The sequence below is a fragment of the Oryx dammah genome, unplaced genomic scaffold, assembly GCF_014754425.2.
Source record: "Oryx dammah isolate SB20612 unplaced genomic scaffold, SCBI_Odam_1.1 HiC_scaffold_11203, whole genome shotgun sequence".
NCBI classification, from domain to species: domain Eukaryota; kingdom Metazoa; phylum Chordata; class Mammalia; order Artiodactyla; family Bovidae; genus Oryx; species Oryx dammah.
This window is the reverse complement of record NW_024080596.1, coordinates 2233766-2253491: the sequence shown is the minus strand read 5'-3', so window position 1 is coordinate 2253491 and position 19726 is coordinate 2233766. Positions and strand designations below refer to the sequence as shown.

Genomic DNA, 19726 nt, shown 5'->3' with positions numbered 1-19726 from the left:
GTTATTACATGATGTTAAGTTTATGAAGAAAATGATGATGCTTGTAGCATAACATAGTCATTCATTAGAAGGCTGACCAATAATTTAACCTGAAAGAGCTGGATAATTTAGACCATCCTGAAAGTTTTCACTTGAATTAATGAGACAAGAACCTTAATTTTCCAATTCACTTCACAGCCTGAGACAGGTAAAAGTCACCCACTCCTTAATTACTTATGTTTATTATCTTGCTTTAAAACCAAGTGAAGAGAAATGGGCACATTAAGTTTTAACCTTTTAAATCATTATTTATAAACATGCATATACTTAAACCTTTCACGGTAGACTATTGCTGAGTGTTTAAGATAGCAATACTTTTCAGTTCAGATGTCCAAAGACTTTAAAAGTCATTTTTCATCTTGGGATTGGGAAAAGAATTCTTTTGAAACTAGAAAAAAGCTCCTTGAGATTTAAATTGACGAAAAAATTCTGGACTGAGAGGTTGCTGGCTTGTGTCAGTGATACACACTTTTATTTAATAAAGTTTGGGCTTTACTGGTGGCTCAGATGATAGAGTCTGGATTCAATCAAAGACCCGAGTTCAGTCCCTGGGTTGGAAAGATCCTCTGGAGAAGGAAATGGTAACCCACTCCTGTATACTTGCCTGGAGAATTCCACAGACAGAGGAGACTGGCGGGCTACAGTCCATGGGATCGCAAAGAGTCGGACACGACTGAGTGACTAACACTTTGACTTTCTTCACTTAATAAAGTTTAGAACAATCACACAGAAGAAAATGGTTGGATGTTCAGAGGAAAGACTAGGAGCCTGAGGCAGAGGGGTAAGAAACGTTGTGAATTCAAGTCTCTGAGGCCACCGAATTGGGGTCCCAGATCAACAATCTGGACAGCTGTGCTTGGCTACCCAGAAAGCAGAGGAAAATCTCAGACCACCCCAGGCGACCGTATGACACAAACAGGAAAAACTGATTTGTTCTCTTCCCCCTGCCTCATCAAAACCATTTTTCTTATGTTTCCTTAGTTTGAGGGAATGAACAATTGCACATTATGTATTTTGTATTCAACTTGACTTGAATGTAGCCAGCCTCTAAGTTGTTTTTTTTTCCCCCCCTAGCTAGAAGGGCTTTAATGTGTTAACATTTCAAACTGCTGAGTTACATTGATAAGACCTAATTAAAACTCATGTGTTGAATTTTAATTTGATTAACTTGCAAATTTCACAGTTTGTGATCTACTGTTTATAGATAACCTTTTTTTAAATTCCAGTTTCAGAAAGGTCAACTATGAATTTTTAAAAGCCAAGAGCATTTTAAGAATATTTGGGAAACGACTTTGCTTCATCGATAGCTATGTTAGCAGAAGCAAATGTAATGACTCTTACACCCAAGTCACACACCATTAAGTGCATCATGTGGGTGAAGCGCCCCCAGAATCAAAATAACAGCTTCCTTTACAAATTTGCTTTGAAGGGGCTGGTTTTTCTTCCGAATTGTGCCCTCAGAAAACGTTTGTCAGTTCTGTTAACTTCTCTCAAACTGTGTCAATAGGGTGAGTGGAGAGATGTGTGAACAGTCAATCAAAAGGTATGCATTTAGTTTCTACACTGAGGCGGATGCTGGGGTCTTTGCCCTCAGGAAACTCAAAGAGAAGTCAGAGGCAGGGCATTAATAGAAATGAGAGAGTCAGAGCAAGGCAGTTAATATTCAAATACTAAACTGCACGATTGAAACTCAAGTGATAACAGTTGACAGACACGTGTAACCTTTTAATACACAAATTAATCCTTTGGGGACAATGATAGGTTTATTGCTAGAATCTGGATATTGAATGTAGAATCTGGAGGTCTGCCCAGCAGTTTTATAGATTCTTTTTTTTTTTTTTTTTAATGAGAAGCACCTAATAGATGCTTTAAATGTTGCTGGTTAGGACTTGTAGGGTATAAGTAAAGCGTGGTTATCAATTTTGTATGAGGAGGACAAATGAATCTTAGACACCTTTAGAATATCAGATGGGATGCTTCAGGAAACTTGTGCAAATCCAAACCTATCTCAAAAGTATTGGAATAGCTGCCTTGGAATTAGTACGATGTTACATATGTGAGTTTATAACAAACTTTTGTATATTAACTCTTTTAAAATACATTTTAAAAGTACTTTAAAATATTTTTTGGATAGTAGTATTTTAAATACTTTAACTATTGTATCTGAACTAGTTTGACTTTTAAAATATGGATTTTTAAAATTTGTATACACACGCACACACATATTTATAGACCTAAGTTTATATATATATTACATATATATATACACACACAGACATCATACACATGAAGACACATGCTATTTGTATAAAGTCACACACATACATGCATGGCGTTTAGTAGACATTGTTAGAAAGAGGTAGCATCTGGGAAGCTGCTAGTTCAAGGACACCTTTATGCAAATCAGACCCCTTTACCCTGGGCAGATGAAGCCTCGACTCTAGGATGCTCAGCCTGGTGGACAGAGGCTGCAGTTTCAGTGACCTTTGCCCTGTTGGACTGGAATCATCAGGCAGTGTCTAACCTGCACTGTCCTGCTTGGTAATCTCATTGTGCAGGATGGTTAAGTATGGTGTTAGCTGACCTGGCTTTGAATCCTATTCTTACAGTTCATTAGTTGTGTGATGTTCAAAGTTAATTAACTTTCCTGGATCTTGGTATCATCATTAATAAAATAGGGGTAATAATAGTATTAATCTTATAAAATAATTAAGTAGATTAAATGTTTGACATTTTAAGTCTTTTAGTATAATACCCAGGATGCATGCCTGTGTTCAAGGAATTATGTTGATTTCCATTTATAGGTAGTCACACAGTCTCTGATTCCATCTCTTCTCTTTGATGGCAGCTATGTAATAAGCTAGAGAAGCAGCTGGAAAGGAAAGCTCATAGAAATAATGATAACAGTGGTAACAGTAACCCCATACATGCTTATTGTCATTTTTTCAGACAAACATGTAGCACATTTATTATTTTATTTTCTGTCCATCATAGCATTTTGAAGTAATTGAGGTAATTGTCTACTAATCTTATATTTCAAAAAGTTAAGGATGTGATCTAGTAGCAATGAGGTCTTAAGTCAGTGACAGAGCCAGGTTGAGCCCAGTTTTTCTAATCTTGTATCCCCTGATATTTCAGTTAGACATCAGCTACCTCTCCTTAGAACTATTCACTTATACTGGGAGGAGCTTAACAATTTAGAAAGCAGTTTTGTTTTTTGGGTTACTTGTCCTTTGTAAAAACTGTATGTATCCCAAATCATGCTTTCTTGGTCATTCTCCTGGAGGGTACCTGTATCCCAGCACCAGAGGGACCCCAGTGCTAACACATGGATCGACGTGCTCCTTTCAGTGACGCAGGCTACAAAAGGTGGTGCCATGAGCTGGTGTCAGACATTTCACTCAGCACCTGCTACATAAATAGTGTTTAACAAATACAGTTGATTCTCTTTATTCATGGTCTCATGTTCTATAAAGTCACCGTGAATGCTTAATTAGCACTACAGAATCATTGTTCCTATGGGAAATACAGGGTTAGGTTCCTGAGAGCTGCTATTCTTAACATTTCCTTCAACCCATCAATACATAATCTTGTTTAAAGAATGCTTCTGTTTTTTTCCCTAGTTTTAGTTCATGAACATTGAATTCATATCTAAGAGTACTAAAACTCATGTGTGAACAAAGATATGATACATATATTTTCTTCATTAGGCACTTTGCAGCCTTCTTGTGGTTAGAGATATGAGACAGCACTTCTACGCTAGGGTTGGGGACCATGTTAAACAGCTAAACCACCAACAAAAAGTGCAAAGATGTGGAAAATGTGGTACTAAATAGACTGCAAAAAGGACACTTGTTTCTGGTATGAGTGCTAATACAAGAAGGTAAAGACACCCTTGTTCTACCTCATCTGGGAACATGGATGTCGGATGACTCAAATTTTGGCAGCTCTGCGTGTGTCTGTGAATGACTGAAAGCATCACAAATATTGATTTGCAAGTTCAGATAGATTTTAAAGAGTAGGAAAATTTGCAAATAAAAAAAAATCCACAAGTAGTGAGAATCAACAGTAGTTCTTCCTTTTCTACATTCCCCTACTAGCAACTGTTGAAAATCAACTTTTCCTTCCTAATCCTACATTTTATCCCATCACAGCTTTTCTGTGCATACTCATAGGCTCTCCAAGGAGCCATGGCTGACCTAGGATTTCCACAGTGAAGGACTGGGAATGGATATGCCATCTCTGAAGTGCCCTGCATTAAGGATTTTTGTTTGGCATTTAACCATGGATGGTTTCATTAACACCCACAGATCGTCTCCCCACTCCACTTGGGATACTCAGATATTCTTTAAAATTATTTTCCTTCCCAGCAACAGAAGGCCTGTTCTCTTTTTTTCCCTTCTCTGAACAGATTTCAGTGTTGAAAGAGGTGCATTCTTTCATCCGGTAAAAGTTTCCCAAGACCAAACATAAAAATTGTCAGGAATAGATTCTTTTGAACAAACATATGTCATCACAGCAACAGAGAGGTTCTGCTACTGTCAACGTGCATGTCCCTTTGGATCTTGGTTATTTTTTGTATGTGGGAATGGGGACAGGAAATTTGGGGACCTTACCAGTCTGTGCTTTTTCCTTCTTGGGGCTGGAGAAAAAGGTATTTTCCAGAATGGTGGGACGGCCTACCGGCCTTGTCAGGGTCTGGGTTTGCTGTTAACCGGAGGCAGAGTTGACCTTCTGTCTGTGCTCCTTCTGTCATCGTTAGTCATACCTTTTCTGTAACCCACACAGGCCATCATGGCACAACTACCGCAAGAGGAGAAGGCAAAAATAGCTGAACAGGTGGAGATATTCCATCAAGAGAAAAGCAAGCTGGATGCTGAAGTGGCCAAATGGGATGACAGCGGCAATGATATCATTGTGCTGGCCAAACAGATGTGTATGATCATGATGGAGATGACAGACTTCACAAGGTGAGGCGTGGAGACAGGAAGAGAAAGGTTTTCTCCTTAAAAATAACAGAAGCATCATAATAGTGGGTATCAGCCTGCTGAAAAATTAAAAGGCTCCATCAAAGCAGGGAGTGGTATAAAATTTACATGTGTAAGTCAACATGATCTGAGCCTGGTTCTTAGTAGATAGGTCTTTTTTGGTCAAAAAGAACAGATTCATTTCTGTAATTAGTATTGTTTTAATTATCCATCCTGAATTAGTCATAAAATCAAACTCCTGGAGCTTGGGGGACTGATTTTTGGTCTATGCTATTTTGCAGTGTTTTTAAATATTATTCTGAAGATAAAGTGTATGAGTTGCTAATATCCCTCAGGGAAAAAATATGTATATATATATACGTGGCATGTGATGTCTTTTAATGCTAGCTCATGATTTAGTATTTAATTTCAGCTCATATTTTATACTTACATACAAAGAACTGGGTTCAACAATCTGATTCTATAATTGTGACAGGAAAAGTAAACATTGTATAAGTTTTAGACCCTTTTATTCTGAGCAGTATTTTTAATAAATCAGGAGACCAGTCAGAATTTTGTCAGGAGCCTTTTTTTCCTCTCAGGGGTCATTGCTGTTTCTTCCTTTGCATTTTTATAGTCTCCTCTTTAAAGGGAGCTGACATTTCTGCCCTTCTAACCACATGAAGGGCAGACCAAGGGAGAGCAAAGCTCAATGAAAAGATCCCTGGATTTTTTAGTTCAAATACCAGGTGATTCTGGACCAGTCTCTTACTGTGTTTATTCATTTGTAAAGGAGGAAAGTAATACTCTTCGTATCAACTTTACAGGAGAGTTTAAAATCCAAACAGGTAATGCAGTTATAAAGTATCCTACCATATGAATGAAAGCTACCATTTTACTGTAGATTTTGTTTTTCTGAGAAACACAGACACACAAAGAAACATGAGCAAAAGTAATGATTCGACATGGTGTTTGTTATTAAAGTTATATAAGATGTGTGGCAATGTCAAGATACTACCTAATGGTGACAGTTTTTTAAACGATTGTTGAGTGTTTTTAGTAAGAAAAGGCTACAATTAATTATGTTGTTGTTTTAGTCCCCAAATCATGTCTGACTCTTTTAGGATCCCTTGGTCTGTAGCCCGCCAGGCTCCTCTGTTCATGGGATCTTCCAGACAAGATTATTAGAGTGGGTTGCCATTTCCTTCTCCAGGTTATCTTCCCCACCCAGGAACTGAGACTGCATCTCCTGCATTGGCAGATGTTTTCTTTACTGCTGAGCCACCTGGGAAGCCCACAGTTAATTACAGCTTATAATGAAATATGACACATCTCTCCCCTATCCTCCTTACCTTTTGCCTCTGGTTAATATGTATTGATGACATTGCTTGGCCTTTTCTCCAAATATTTTAAAATTGTTTTTGACTTCAATGGAATGACTTAATGTTTTAAGGGTGACTTTTGAGATTTTAAATGTCATTGTATTCGTTAGAAGTTCAAATTTGTACATTTGGCTGGTCTTTGCTGGTTTCACAGATTTATTTCACACTCAAAAATAGTAGTAGGAAAATACAGTCTGAACCATTAATTAAGTCTTAATTTCCTACAAATCAGACTCATGGTAGCCTCAGTCATTACTTTCCAAGGCCTGTGATGACTTAATTTGCTTGCTTTCAACATTGTATTTGTACTTTATCTGATGGATATTATACAATCCATTAATAACATCTCTTGAACAAATAATCTCATTAATTTAAAGTGAATGATGAATCGAGCCATGTTGCTAGTTAAGATCAGGAAGACGTTTTACAGTGCTCTGGATTATATATAACTGTGTCAAAGAAGAGAGATACATTTGAGAAGTCTTGTTAGAGGATATTTAAGACAGATTTTCTATTAGTCAAAGTATAGTTTTAAAGTGAAAAGAGGGTCACTTCAATTCCTAGGGATTTTGCATAATCATTTTATGCTGATTTGAATAATGAAATGTCTAGACTGTTACTGGTTATCATTTTTTCCCGCTGCCTGATGAGTAGTTTTATGTCCCTTTGTGAAGCCAAAAGGAAGATACAGTTGTTAATAACCAGAGAAACAGGAGAGGGTGTGAATTGGAAATGAAACACAGGAAGCTGAGGTTTTGCTGCTGTCGCCATCTGCAGAGCCTCTTCCTTTTCAAAGAGGTAGCTGATTTGAACCTTTCTTTGTGCCTCTCACCTAAATTCACTGCACTTGACCCTATGCATTACGGTTATTGCCTTGGGTTTTCCACTTTAAGGAGGAATTATGTCAGCTGTATACCTCCAATGACTCTTAGGTACTATGTTCTCTTATTTAAAGGAAAGGATGTAGCTGAGTAGGAATTGAAACTTGACTGCTAACCTCAGATCACACATTTATAGGGCATTTTGATGACAGGAAAAAAAAAAACTTGCATTTATTATCTTGTTTTCTTCTTATTGGTAGCTAATTCATTAATTTGATTCAGTAATCTCAATGATATCCATTCCATTATTATTAAAAGTAGAGAGGTTCTACCTCATTACTTGTGTAATAACTTTGTCATGGTGGATAAAACTGGTTATGCCTCACATCTTTTTTCTGTTCATTTCTTGACTTCCATCTCATGGGTGCTGGCAGAAATGATGTCCCGCAGAGGGTGAATCCATATTTTTCATGTCACTTTCAGAAGGAAATAGCATGTGCCAGTCTTGTTTCCTGGTAACAAAAGGTGTGTAGATGGCAGCAGTTCAGGAAAGAAACTCACATTTAATTGTACAGCAAGAGACAAAACTGTCTTTTTAGATCAACTATAAGTTCTGATCTTGAAAGGAACTGGGTTCAGGCTAATAGGAAGCTTTCAGTTTACAATCAACTGTAAAGTACTGAGCACTAGACTAAAAGATCAAGTAATTCCCCTGGTATTCCCAAACTTCATTCCTGCCTTGGTATGGACAGTCAGGACTCCAGTCCAACTGACAGTTCAACTAGTCTATGTTCTAATTCTTGACTCTTGTCAGTTAACTTATGCCATATCTGGCCATTAAACGCCACCCACCCAACTCCATCCACCCAAATTTTCTTTCCTCTTTTCATAAAATAATATAAAAATCTTGAGTTTGCTATCCAAAGCCTACCTTTATTGACCCTTAGATTCCTTCTCAATTTTTTTTCTTTCCAGTTTTTTTTTTAATTTTTATTTTTACTTTATTTTACTTTACAATACTGTATTGGTTTTGCCATACATTGACATGAATCTGCCATGGGTGTACATGAGTTCCCAAACATGAACCCCCCTCCCACCTCCCACCCCACATCATCTGTCTGGATCATCCCCATGCACCAGCCCCAAGCATCCTGTATCCTGCATCAAACATAGACTGAAGATTCATTTCTTACATGATAGTATACATGTTTCAGTGCCATTCTCCCAAATCATCCCACCCTCTCCCTCACCGCTCTACACATCTGTGTCTCTTTTGCTGTCTCGCATACAGGGTCATCATTACCATCTTTCTGAATTCCATATATATGTGAGTTATGAGCAACCTAGATAGCATATTCAAAAGCAGAGACATTACTTTGCCGATTAAGGTCCGTCTAGTCAAGGCTATGGTTTTTCTAGTAGTCATGTATGGATGTGAGAGTTGGACTGTGAAGAAGGCTGAGCACCGAAGAATTGATGCTTTTGAACTGTGGTGTCGGAGAAGACTCTTGAGAGTCCCTTGGACTGCAAGGAGATCCAACCAGTCCATTCTAAAGGAGATCAACCCTGGGATTTCTTTGGAAGAAATGATGCTGAAGCTGAAACTCCAGTACTTTGGCCACCTCATGTGAAGAGTTGACTCATTGGAGGACTTTGATGCTGGGAGGGATTGGGAGCAGGAGGAGAAGGGGACGACCGAGGATGAGATGGCTGGATGGCATCACGGACTCGATGGATGTGAGTCTGAGTGTACTCCGGGAGTTGGTGATGGACAGGGTGGCCTGGTGTGCTGCGATTCATGTGCTGCAAAGAGTCGGACACGACTGAGCGACTGAACTGAACTGAACTGAACTGAACTGAACTGAACTGAACTGATACTGTATTGGTGTTTTTCTTTCTGGCCTTCTCAATTTTTTATGTATCTGTACTTCAGCTTCAAGACCATTCTCTAAATGTTATTTCCTTGCATGATTCAGCTAATGGTCTTGCAGTCTCATCTGACTTATCTTTAATCCCCAGATTAACTCAACTTTTCCACTGTGCTATCTTTACACTGATTCAGCTGATTGGCGAAAGGGATATTTCCCAACTGTGTTTTATGGACTCTGGTTCTAAAAAGAAGCTTCTGTGATTCAGTACATTTATAAATATATTCCTTACCTAATGATACCTCATTACTGGAGAGTCACATCTTATATTGATCAGTTAGAGGTATTGAGAAAACTACAGCAGATAAATGGTTTTAATTTGGATATACTCAGAATTTAAAAATTCTGGGTGCTGAGTACATTAACTCAGAGTGTACTCACACATTGATTTTTCACATTAATACCCATTACCTTTTCATGAAATAAATATTAATTAGTTGTTTATTTGTGGATAGCAAGAACATGATAATAGATTTCCTGTTTTTTGTTTTTTTTTTTTGCAGTGACCATTTCCTGGGAAAGCTTCCAAATATTGACCCTTGTATAAAAATCGCCTATTGCCAAAAGAGACATTTCATGAATCTATATAGTAGAGTTAATTTCACTCTTGATGTTTTTTCAAGAAAACTAAAAATATGTTTCCAATGGTACAATAACATGTCTTTTGTCTTTAAGGTCACAGGGTTCCTCAAAGCACCTTTCAAAATTCCCAAAATAGAGAACCTGATCTGAATTAGGAAGAGACATAGGGTCTAAGCCATTAGTTTGAGACTGGGAGCTACAACCAGTGGGGTAGTCACTTTGTCAACACTGCTTTCCACTGATTGTGTTATCATGTTCAGCTGGTAAGTCATGTTTGATTCTTTGTGACCCCATGGAGCCTGCCAGGCTCCTCTGTCCATGGGATTTCCCAAGCAAGAATACTGTATTAGGTTGCCATTTCCTTCTCCAGGAGATCTTCCTGACCCAGGGACTGAACCTGTGTCTCCTGCATTGGTAGGCTTATTCTTTACCTCTGAGGCAACTGGGAAACCCACTGTCCACTGACAGGAAGACTCAAACGTCTGATGTTTTGGAGTCTGATCTATATATCTATTTATATCTATATATTTGTTGTTGACCATTTTTTATTTCTGTTCCCACTTCATATTATTCCAAAGACTGTTGCTCATTTAGCCCTGTGTTGCCCAATACAGTGGCCCCAATCACATATGGCTGTTTAAATTAATTGTTTTTTTTTATTGTAGTGAAGAATACATACAATGAAATTTACCATTTTAAGCATTTTTCAATGTACAGTTCTGTGGCACTAAGTATATTGACACTGTTGTGCAACTGTCACCAACATCTACCTCTAGCACTTTTTCATCTTCCCCAACAGAAACCCTGACCATTGAACTCTTCATTCCTCATTCCCCTCTACCCCCAGCACCTGGCAACCACCATTCTTTTTCCTGTCGCTATGAACTTGACTAAGTACCTCATGTAGTGGAAACAAATAACATTTTTCTCTTTGTGACTGGCTTATTTCACTTAGCATCATGTTCTCAACCAGTAATCATATACGTATGTGAGAGCTGGACCATAAAGAAGACTGAATGCCAGAGAATTGGTATTTTTGAACTGTGGTGCTGAAGAAGACTCTTGACAGTCCCTTGGACAGCAAGGAGATCAAACCAGTCAATCCTAAAGGAAATCAGGTCTGAATAGTCATTGGCAGGACTGATGCTGAAGCTCAGCTTTGGCCACTGTGAAGAGCCCACTCATTGGGAAAGACCCAGATGCTGGGAAGATTGAGGGCAAGAGGAGAAGGGCGTGGCAGAGGATGAAATGGTTGGATGGCATCACTGACCCAATGGACATGACTTTGAACAAACTCAGGGACATGGTGAAGGACAGGGAAGCCTGACATGCTGCAGTTCGTGGGGTTGCAAAGAATCCAACACAACTTAGCAACTGAAAAACAAGAAAAATGTTCTCAAGGTTCAGCCACGTTATAGTTCATGTTGGACTTTCGTTTCTTCTTAAGGCTAAGTAATATTTTATTGAATATATATATATATATATTATATTTTGCTCATCCATTCATCAATTTTGGGGCACTTGGTTTACAAATAGTTTTGCTATGAACATGGGTGTACAAATACCTCTTTGAGATCTTGCTTTCAATCCTTTGGGTATTCCACCCAGAAATGGAATTGCTAGATCATATGGTAGTTCTGTGTTTAATTTTTTGAGGAACCACTGTACGGTTTTACATAACAGTTGCACCATTTTACATTCCCATTAATGGTACACAAAAGTTGCAACTTCTTCACATCCTTGCCAAGACTTCTTTTTTTTGTTTGTTTGTTTGTTTTTACAGCAACCATTTTAGTATGAGATGGTATCTCACTGTGATCTTGAAATGTATTTTCCTAATAATCAATGGTGTTAAGCATTTTTCATGTACTGATTAGCTATTGTATATCTTCTTTGGAGAAATATATATTCAAGCACTTTGCCCTTTTTTTTTTTTAAATTCAGGTTGATTTTTAGTGTTGAATTGCAGCAGTTTTTCTATATTCTGGGTTTTGACCCCTTGTCAGATATAGGATTTTAAAATATTTTCTCTTATTCTATGGATTGCATTTTTACTCTGTTAATTGTGTCCTTTAATTCACAGATTTTAAATTTTGATAGAGTTAAATTTGCCAATTAATGTTGCTGCTGTTGTCTGTGTTCTTGGTGTCATAGTCAAGAAATCATTGCCAAATCCAATGTCATGGTTTTTCCCTTAAATTTTCTTGTACAATATGTATAGATTAGCTCTTACAATCCACTTCCAGTTAATTTTTAATATGCTATGAGTTAAGGGTCTTGCTTCATTTTTTTGCATGTGAATATCAATTTTCTGAAATATATATATATTGAAAAATGATTACCACCATAGTATAAGCTAACACTTTCAACAGGAAGAACTTCTTAAGGAAGTTTCAAAAAGTGCAAACTCTAGTAGAAATGATTGATACATTTGACCACAATAAAATTAAAATTTATGCTTTAAAAAAGGTGTTACAAAAGTAAACATACAGGCTAAGACTGGAAGAAGTAATCTGCAACATGATTAACAAAAGGTCAAAATTCAAAATATCTAAAAAACAGAGACAAGTAATTTAGGTAAAAAAAGAAAACAATGGAAAAATATGTAAAAATCTTGAATAAAAACTCAGAGAAAAGAGCATATAAATGATTGATTGTAATGATCAATAAATGATAAAAAAAAAAAAGTGACTCAGATTCCTCTATCATCATGGAAAAGAAAATTACATTTTTTCTTATACATCAGATTGACAGAAAAATAAGAAAATAAATATAATCTTAAATTATGGAGCATACGTGTAGAAAAATGCATTAAATAAATGTATACCTTAAATATTATAAACTTTATAACCATATTCCAGCTCCAGAAGCCCCCGCAACCTCCTTCAGATCATAATAGCCTTACTCTCAACTTGAAACAGGGCTCAGTGTTATGTGGCAGCCTGGGTGGGAGGGGAGTTTGGGAAAGAAAAGATACATGTATCCTTTCTACTAAGTTGACTTTTGGCAGCAACTTTCCAATTTTCTAGGGCAAAAAAAAAGAAACCATAGAGGGAGTACTATCATGGCAGGTTTCAAGCTACCAATGTGTCTACTGACAGTTGTACACTCAGCTCTTGTGAGCATGTACAAACCCACCCTTACATTCAAGTGCCATTTTCTTCACTTTTTTTTTTCTTGTTAACAACTAGGTTTATTTTCTATATCAGTTTTCCCTTCTTTTTTTTTTTTTAATTTTCTGTGTTCTATTGTTTTTTTACAAAAAACAACAACAACAAAAACAACAACAACAAACTTTTATTTTGTATTGGGTATTCCCCGGTGGCTCAGATGGTGAAGAATCTGCCTGCAATGCGGGAGAGCTGGGTTAAATCCCTGGGTTGGAAAGATCCCTTGGAGAAGGGAATGGCTACTCACTCCACTATTCTGGCCTAGAGGATTCCATGGACAGAGGAGGATGGTGGGCTACAGTCCATGGGGTTGCAAAGAGTCGATAGGACTGAGAGACTTTCACTCACTACAGTCGATTAATAAACAATGTCATGATAGTTTCAGGTGAACAGCAAAAGGACTCAGCCATACATATACATGTATTCATTCTTTCTCAATCTCCTCTCTCATCAAGGCTGCCACATAACATTGAGCAGTGTTCCATATCCAAATTTTGCTATCCAGTAGGTCCTTGTTGCTTATCTATTTTAAATATAGCAACGTGTACATGTCCATCCCATGTTCTATTATTTTCTAACTCATAAATCTCTTCTTGTAATATTTTTAAATTTTTAAAAATTGAAGTATAATTGATCAATGATGTTGTGCCAGTCTTCTGTACAGCAAAAGGACCCAGTTATACACATATAGACATTAAAAAAATATTCTTTTTCATTATGTTTTATCATATGATGAATATAGTGGGCTTCCCAGGTGGCTCAGTGGTAAAGAATCTCCTGCCAATGCCAGAAGATGCAAGAGATGCGGGTTCCCTCCTTGGGTCAGGAAGATCCCTTGGAGAAGGAAATAGTAACGCACTCCAGTATTCTTGCCTGGAAAATTGCATGGACAGAGAGTCCATGGGATCACAAAGACTCAGACATGACTGAGCAGCTGAGCACATTGATTATAGTGCCCTGTGCTATACAGTAAAAGCTTGTTGGTGTTTCTTCCTCCTACATATAATAGTTTGCATCTGCTACTCCCACCTTCTCAGTCCTTCCCTCCTCCACCCCTCCTCCATGGCAACCAACAAAATTGTGATTAGGGACACAGAGGTACAGTCCTTTTTTTTCTCTTATCATCTTGGGCAGGTCACATAGCCTCCTCTTTGGATTTCAGCTTTCTCAACTAGAAAACGAAATATTTGATGATCTCAAAATTTCTACATTGCTCTCTAGTTTCATGGAATACATCCCTATCATCCACTTGTGACTCCAAGAATTTAATTCAGTCCACAGTGTGAATTCTAGTCTCAAACTTTTAAAATAACAATATAATAGTAAATCTGTAGTCTCTTTTTAATTACAAGAAGACAGGCTTCTAATGATGCTTTAGCTCATTTAGGAGCCTGAGCCTCAGATGGATTCAAGCCTCTATAAATGTCAGAATCAATCCACTATTGAAAGTTATCATGAAAGGTTCATGAATAAGCATTTCTACAAATCCTTTGAAATTCTTGGATTAAACAAACACCAAGATTGTTATTAATGAAATATCAAGTATAATGCAGCCCTTTGTGAATGGGCTAGTGAAAGTGAAAGTCGCTCAGTTGTGTCTGACTCTTTGCAACCCCATGGACTGTATAGTCCATGGAATTCTCCAGGCCAGAATACTGGAGTGGGTAGCCTTTCCCTTCTCCAGGGGATCTTCCTAACCCAGGGATCAAACCCAGGTCTCCCGCATTGCAGGAGGATTTTTTTTTTTACCAGTTGAGCTGTAAGGGAAGCCCAAGAATACTGGAGTGGGTAGCTTATCCCTTCTCCAGCGGGAATGGGTTAAGATGAAGGCAAAAAGTAACAACAATTTTTTATCAGAGTAAGATTGTAAAAAAAGATTTTCTAAGGTTTGGAAGTTACAGAGAAATAAATAATAATGAGAATACTATTAAATATTGACCGATTCTGCATCTAGAATTTCCTTTAAAAATATAAACCAAAAACAAAACTTTATTTAGAGATAATTTTAAAAATAATGTGACAGAATGAGAGTCAAATTGTCACAGAATCTTTAATTCACTCATATTATATAAAATGCACATGTAAAATCTATGTATTTAAAAATCTATATAGCAACTGGATAGAGCCAATGTCTTTTGTGGAAGAATTAATGTTCAGTTCAGTTCAGTCATTTAGTCGACTCTTTGCAACCCCGTGGACTGCAGGCTTCCCTGTTCATCACCAACTCCCAGAGCCTACTCAAACTCATGACCATTGAGTCAGTGATGCCATCCAGTCATCTCGTTGACATGCCATCATGTCATCCCCTTCTTCTCCCACCTTCAATCTTTCCCAGAATCAGGGTCTTTTTCAGTGAGTCAGTTCTTCCATCAGGTGGCCAAAGTATTGGAGCTTCAGCTTCAGCATCAGTCCTTCCAAAGAATATTCAGGATTGATTTTTTTTTAGGATGGACTGGTTGGATCTTCTTGCAGTCCAAGAGACTCTTAAGAGTCTTCTCTAACACCACAGTTCAAAAGTACCAGTTTTTCGGTGCTCAGCTTTCTTTATAGTCCAACTCTCACATCCATACATGACTACTGGAAAAACCATAGCTTTGAGAATATGGACCTTTGTTGGCAAAGGAATGTCTCTGCTTTTTAATATGCTGTCTAGGTTGGTCATAACTTTTCTTCCAAGGAGCGTCTTTTTTTCATGGCTGCAGTCACCATCTGCACTGATTTTAAAGTAAGAGTCACTCAGTCGTGTCCGATTCTTTTCGACCCCATGGACTGTAGCCTACCAGGCTCCTCCCTCCATGGGATTCTCCAGGCAAGAGTACTGGAGTGGGTTGCCATTTCCTTTCAGTGCCCCAAAATAAAGTCTGTCACTGTTTCCATTGTTTCCTCATCTATTTGCCATGGATTGATGGGACCAGATGCTATGATCTTAGTTTTCTTTTTCTTTTTTTTTTAATTAATTAATTTATTTTTTATTTTACTTTACAATTCTGTATTGGTTTTGCCATTGATATGAATCCACCACGGGTGTACATGCATTCCCAAACATGAACCCCCCTCCCACCCCCCTCCCCACAACATCTCTCTGGGTCATCCCTGTGTACCAGCCCCAAGCATGCCGTATCCTGCATCGGACATAGACTGGCGATTCGATTCTTACATATTATACATGTTTCAATGCCATTCTCCCAAATCATCTCACCCTCTCCCTCTCCCTCTGAGTCCAAAAGTCCGCTATACATATCTGTGTCTTTTTTGCTGTCCTCCATACAGGGTCATCATTGCCATCTTTCTAAATTCCATATATATGTGTTAGTATACTGTATTGGTGTTTTTCTTTCTGGCTTACTTCACTCTGTATAATTGGCTCCAGTTAGTTCTGATGAGATGGATGAAACTGATCTTAGTTTTCTGAATGTTGAGTTTTAAGCCAACTTTTTCATTCTCCTCTTTCACTTTCTATAGTTAATGTTGTCATGCTAAGTCTGCTAAGTCACTTCAGTCGTGTCCGACTCTGTGTGACCCCAGAGACGGCAGCCCACCAGGCTCCCCCATCCCTGGGATTCTCCAGGCAAGAACAATGGAGTGGGTTGCCATTGCCTTCTCCAATGCATGAACGTGAAAAGTGAAATTGAAGTCACTCAGTCATGTCCGACTCTTAGCGACCCCATGGACTGCAGCCCACCAGGTCCCTCCATCCATGGGATTTTCCAGGCAAGAGTACTGGAGTGGGGTGCCATTGCCTTCTCCAATGTTGCCATAGTAAAATGAAATATCTTGTTTTGAATTTCCCTATGTACATATTTAACCATTGATGTGAACACAATGTATCTTACTTTTAGCTACTAACACTAAAAATTTCAGAAGCAAAATTAAGAGGGAAACAAAATGCCCTTCATTACATTTATTTTCTAAAGTCATTTTAAGTCTTCCATTTTATAAAATGTTATTATGGAACAATGGCAATCATTGCCTACTCACTATGCAATCTAAATAAATGACTTCTGAGTAGCTTTTCTCTGTATCTCACCACATGTTTAACTATAGGATTATAATTTTGTAGCCCTAAGAAATGCATTGATTTTTACATGCATATGAGGAGACCAGTTGGAGTAGGAAATCACAACTCCAGTATTCTTGCCTGGAAAATGCCACAGGCAGAGGACCCTGGCAGGCTACAGTCCATGAAGCTGCAAAGAGTTGGACACGACTGAGCAACCAAGCACAAGGAGATCAGTAACAATGCTAAAAATAGAAGAATAAATGTATTTAGTCTATCATGTTATTTACCTTTAAAGAAAAGAGAAGGTATATCATATGCAACATTTTCTTTAAAAATTTATAATGCAGCATAGTTTCTTTTTCTTTTCTAATAAATATTTGAAAGACATGTAATATTAAACAGTTCACCTAATTGAAAACCTTATGTGAAAATACTGGGGCAATGGTTTTTGGCAACATAAAGACACCTACTGTCACACAGTGTTCTATGAGTGTTCTTTCATAAGTCAGTCCCAGAAGCATATAAGCCAGCAAGAGAAAGAGCTCAGCAGATTTCTGAAATTTTGGCCAAATAGTCCCCAGTTATGGACAGGAGACAATGGTTTCTCAAAGAGCCAAAGTGGACTTAAAAATAAAATTAACATAATAATAATGCTGGGCATGGTGTGAAAGACAGTGAATGAGCATTTATTTTGGCTAGACTGATTTAAATTTAGAATTTATCACATGATTTGCATAAGCTTGGGTGAGTTAATCACTTTAGTCTATTTTTCTCTTCTCTAAAATGGGGATGATGATGCCTGCTTGTTAGGGTTGTTATGAAGATAAATGTATACAACAGCATAGACACATGATAAGCATTTACATGTTAAATTCCCATTGCCCTTGTAGTGATCATCTTTTTTAATGGACCACTGTTCAAAAAATATAGAAATTCATGTAAAGAATAAAATGTGAGCATGCCCATCCAAATAGGGAAAAATATTCCCTGAAAATGAATGTAAATAAAGTGGATTATTTAAATGGAAATTGAAGTGAATCAAGAAAGCATTCAAATTTCCTCTAACGTGGTCAGAGCCAAATCAAATACAAAAGCAGAGTCCTGGACAAACAATATGGTAGGTGTGTCTATTTCCTGCCATAAAGTGAATTTCTAATTATGTTGTGCCTGTTGTTTCAGAGGCAAAGGCCCGTTGAAAAATACATCTGATGTCATTAATGCCGCCAAGAAAATTGCCGAAGCAGGTTCTCGAATGGACAAATTAGCCCGCGCTGTGGCTGATCAGGTAATATAAGAGGGAAGAGCAAGCACATGTTGAGTGGGGTCATTAACTAGCTCTTGGGTTCTGTAATGGGTTTTATGCACTCTATTAAATGCCTCTGAAGAATGAATTGTAGAGAATTGCCATCATTTTACAAACTGACCTCTAACTATATCGAGATTGAGTTGATGCCAAAGGTGGGTTCTGTTTTCAAAGTTCCTTTAGAAAGAAGGGTATCCACTTTAAGAGACATAACCTTCAAGGAATCATGGATTATCCTGACTGTCCTCATTCAGAAATTCAATGATATTGTTAAGTGGGAAGCAAAAGAAACAACTTTATTTCTTGTTATAATTGATCTTGCTATAATGATGCTCTTTCTAATTCATTATAATTTATGTCCTGGCATAGATGTGGTAAATCCACATAATAAAAAACATTCAGATTTCAGCTTTATTTTCATCCAGACTCAAAGTGCATCAGAAATTAACACAATTCTCAGAATATCTTTTATGCCTTTAGATTGAATTAAGATTCACGTTAAAATAGTTCTCAGTCTCAAGGTGGAATATTTGAGTTTATGTCCCTCTGTTCATTTTATTTTGCTGAACTGGAACTCTAAAATCCTGTTCTAAGTATGTCTTCTTTCAATAATAAGCCATTTCTTATAAGTGTACTTTAGGCAATAGACGCTTTCAAATAACTGATGCTTATCTCTTTAAATGATGGTGACTTAAAGTTTGAGCCAGTTTCAAAGGAAAATGTCTTAAAATATATATTAAGATTCTGAAATAGAAAATATTATATAAAATGTTATTTACATGGAAAAAACATTATGAACACGAATTTACTACAAAACAGATCATCATCTTTGGGAACACTGAAAGATTTAGGATTTTTTCCTCCTCTGTGGAGGAGGGCTTTTCTGGTAGCTCAGTTGGTAGAGAATCTGCCTGCAATGCAAGAGACTGCCGGTGATGCAGGAGATGTAGGTTCAATCCTTGGGTCAGGAAGATCCCCTGGAGAAGGGAATGGCTACCCACTCCAGCATTCCTGCCTGGGAAATTCCATGGCGGACTACAGCCCACGGGATCACAAAGAGCTGGACATGACTTAACGACTAAACCACAACCACCTCTTCCATAAATGGCCGTGGTCTCCTGTGGTTTTTGAGTTGCTTACTGTATTTTATCTCCCTCATTTTCTAATATAAGAGTGTTCCTGTTCCTCTAAATACTTGCCTTCAACATCCCATATTATAGAATACCTCAAGTCAGTACCAAATTTACTCATCTTCTAAAGTCTGAAAAGAAAAACTCATGATTAAACTATTGGGATTACTTTTAAAATAAGCCAACAGATTGTCTCATATTATATATATGATAGCAAATCTGGGGGAATGTTTTGCTTACTTTTGAATTTTTAGAAACACTTAAGAGTAAAAATAATTTACTAAATATTACCAAAATTTTAAAATCTCCTGAAATTTATAGTGATTAAGGACCAAACCATTGTTATATTGCTAATTTCAGGGCACTACTGATTGCCCAGCTTCCTACATTTTGGAGCAAAGGTT

At 37.5% G+C, this 19726-nt stretch overlaps 1 protein-coding gene across 2 annotated transcripts in view; it reads left to right on the top strand.

Moving 5' to 3' along the window:
- Positions 1 to 19726, top strand: part of LOC120860803 (catenin alpha-2-like) — a 1410064-nt gene that overhangs the window by 1346774 nt on the left and 43564 nt on the right. For both annotated transcript variants that reach the window (XM_040236521.1, XM_040236522.1), the window contains 2 exons: positions 4828 to 5009; positions 18069 to 18174. In XM_040236521.1, the coding sequence (XP_040092455.1) occupies positions 4828 to 5009; positions 18069 to 18174 (288 nt within the window). The remainder of the gene's footprint in view (positions 1 to 4827; positions 5010 to 18068; positions 18175 to 19726) is intronic.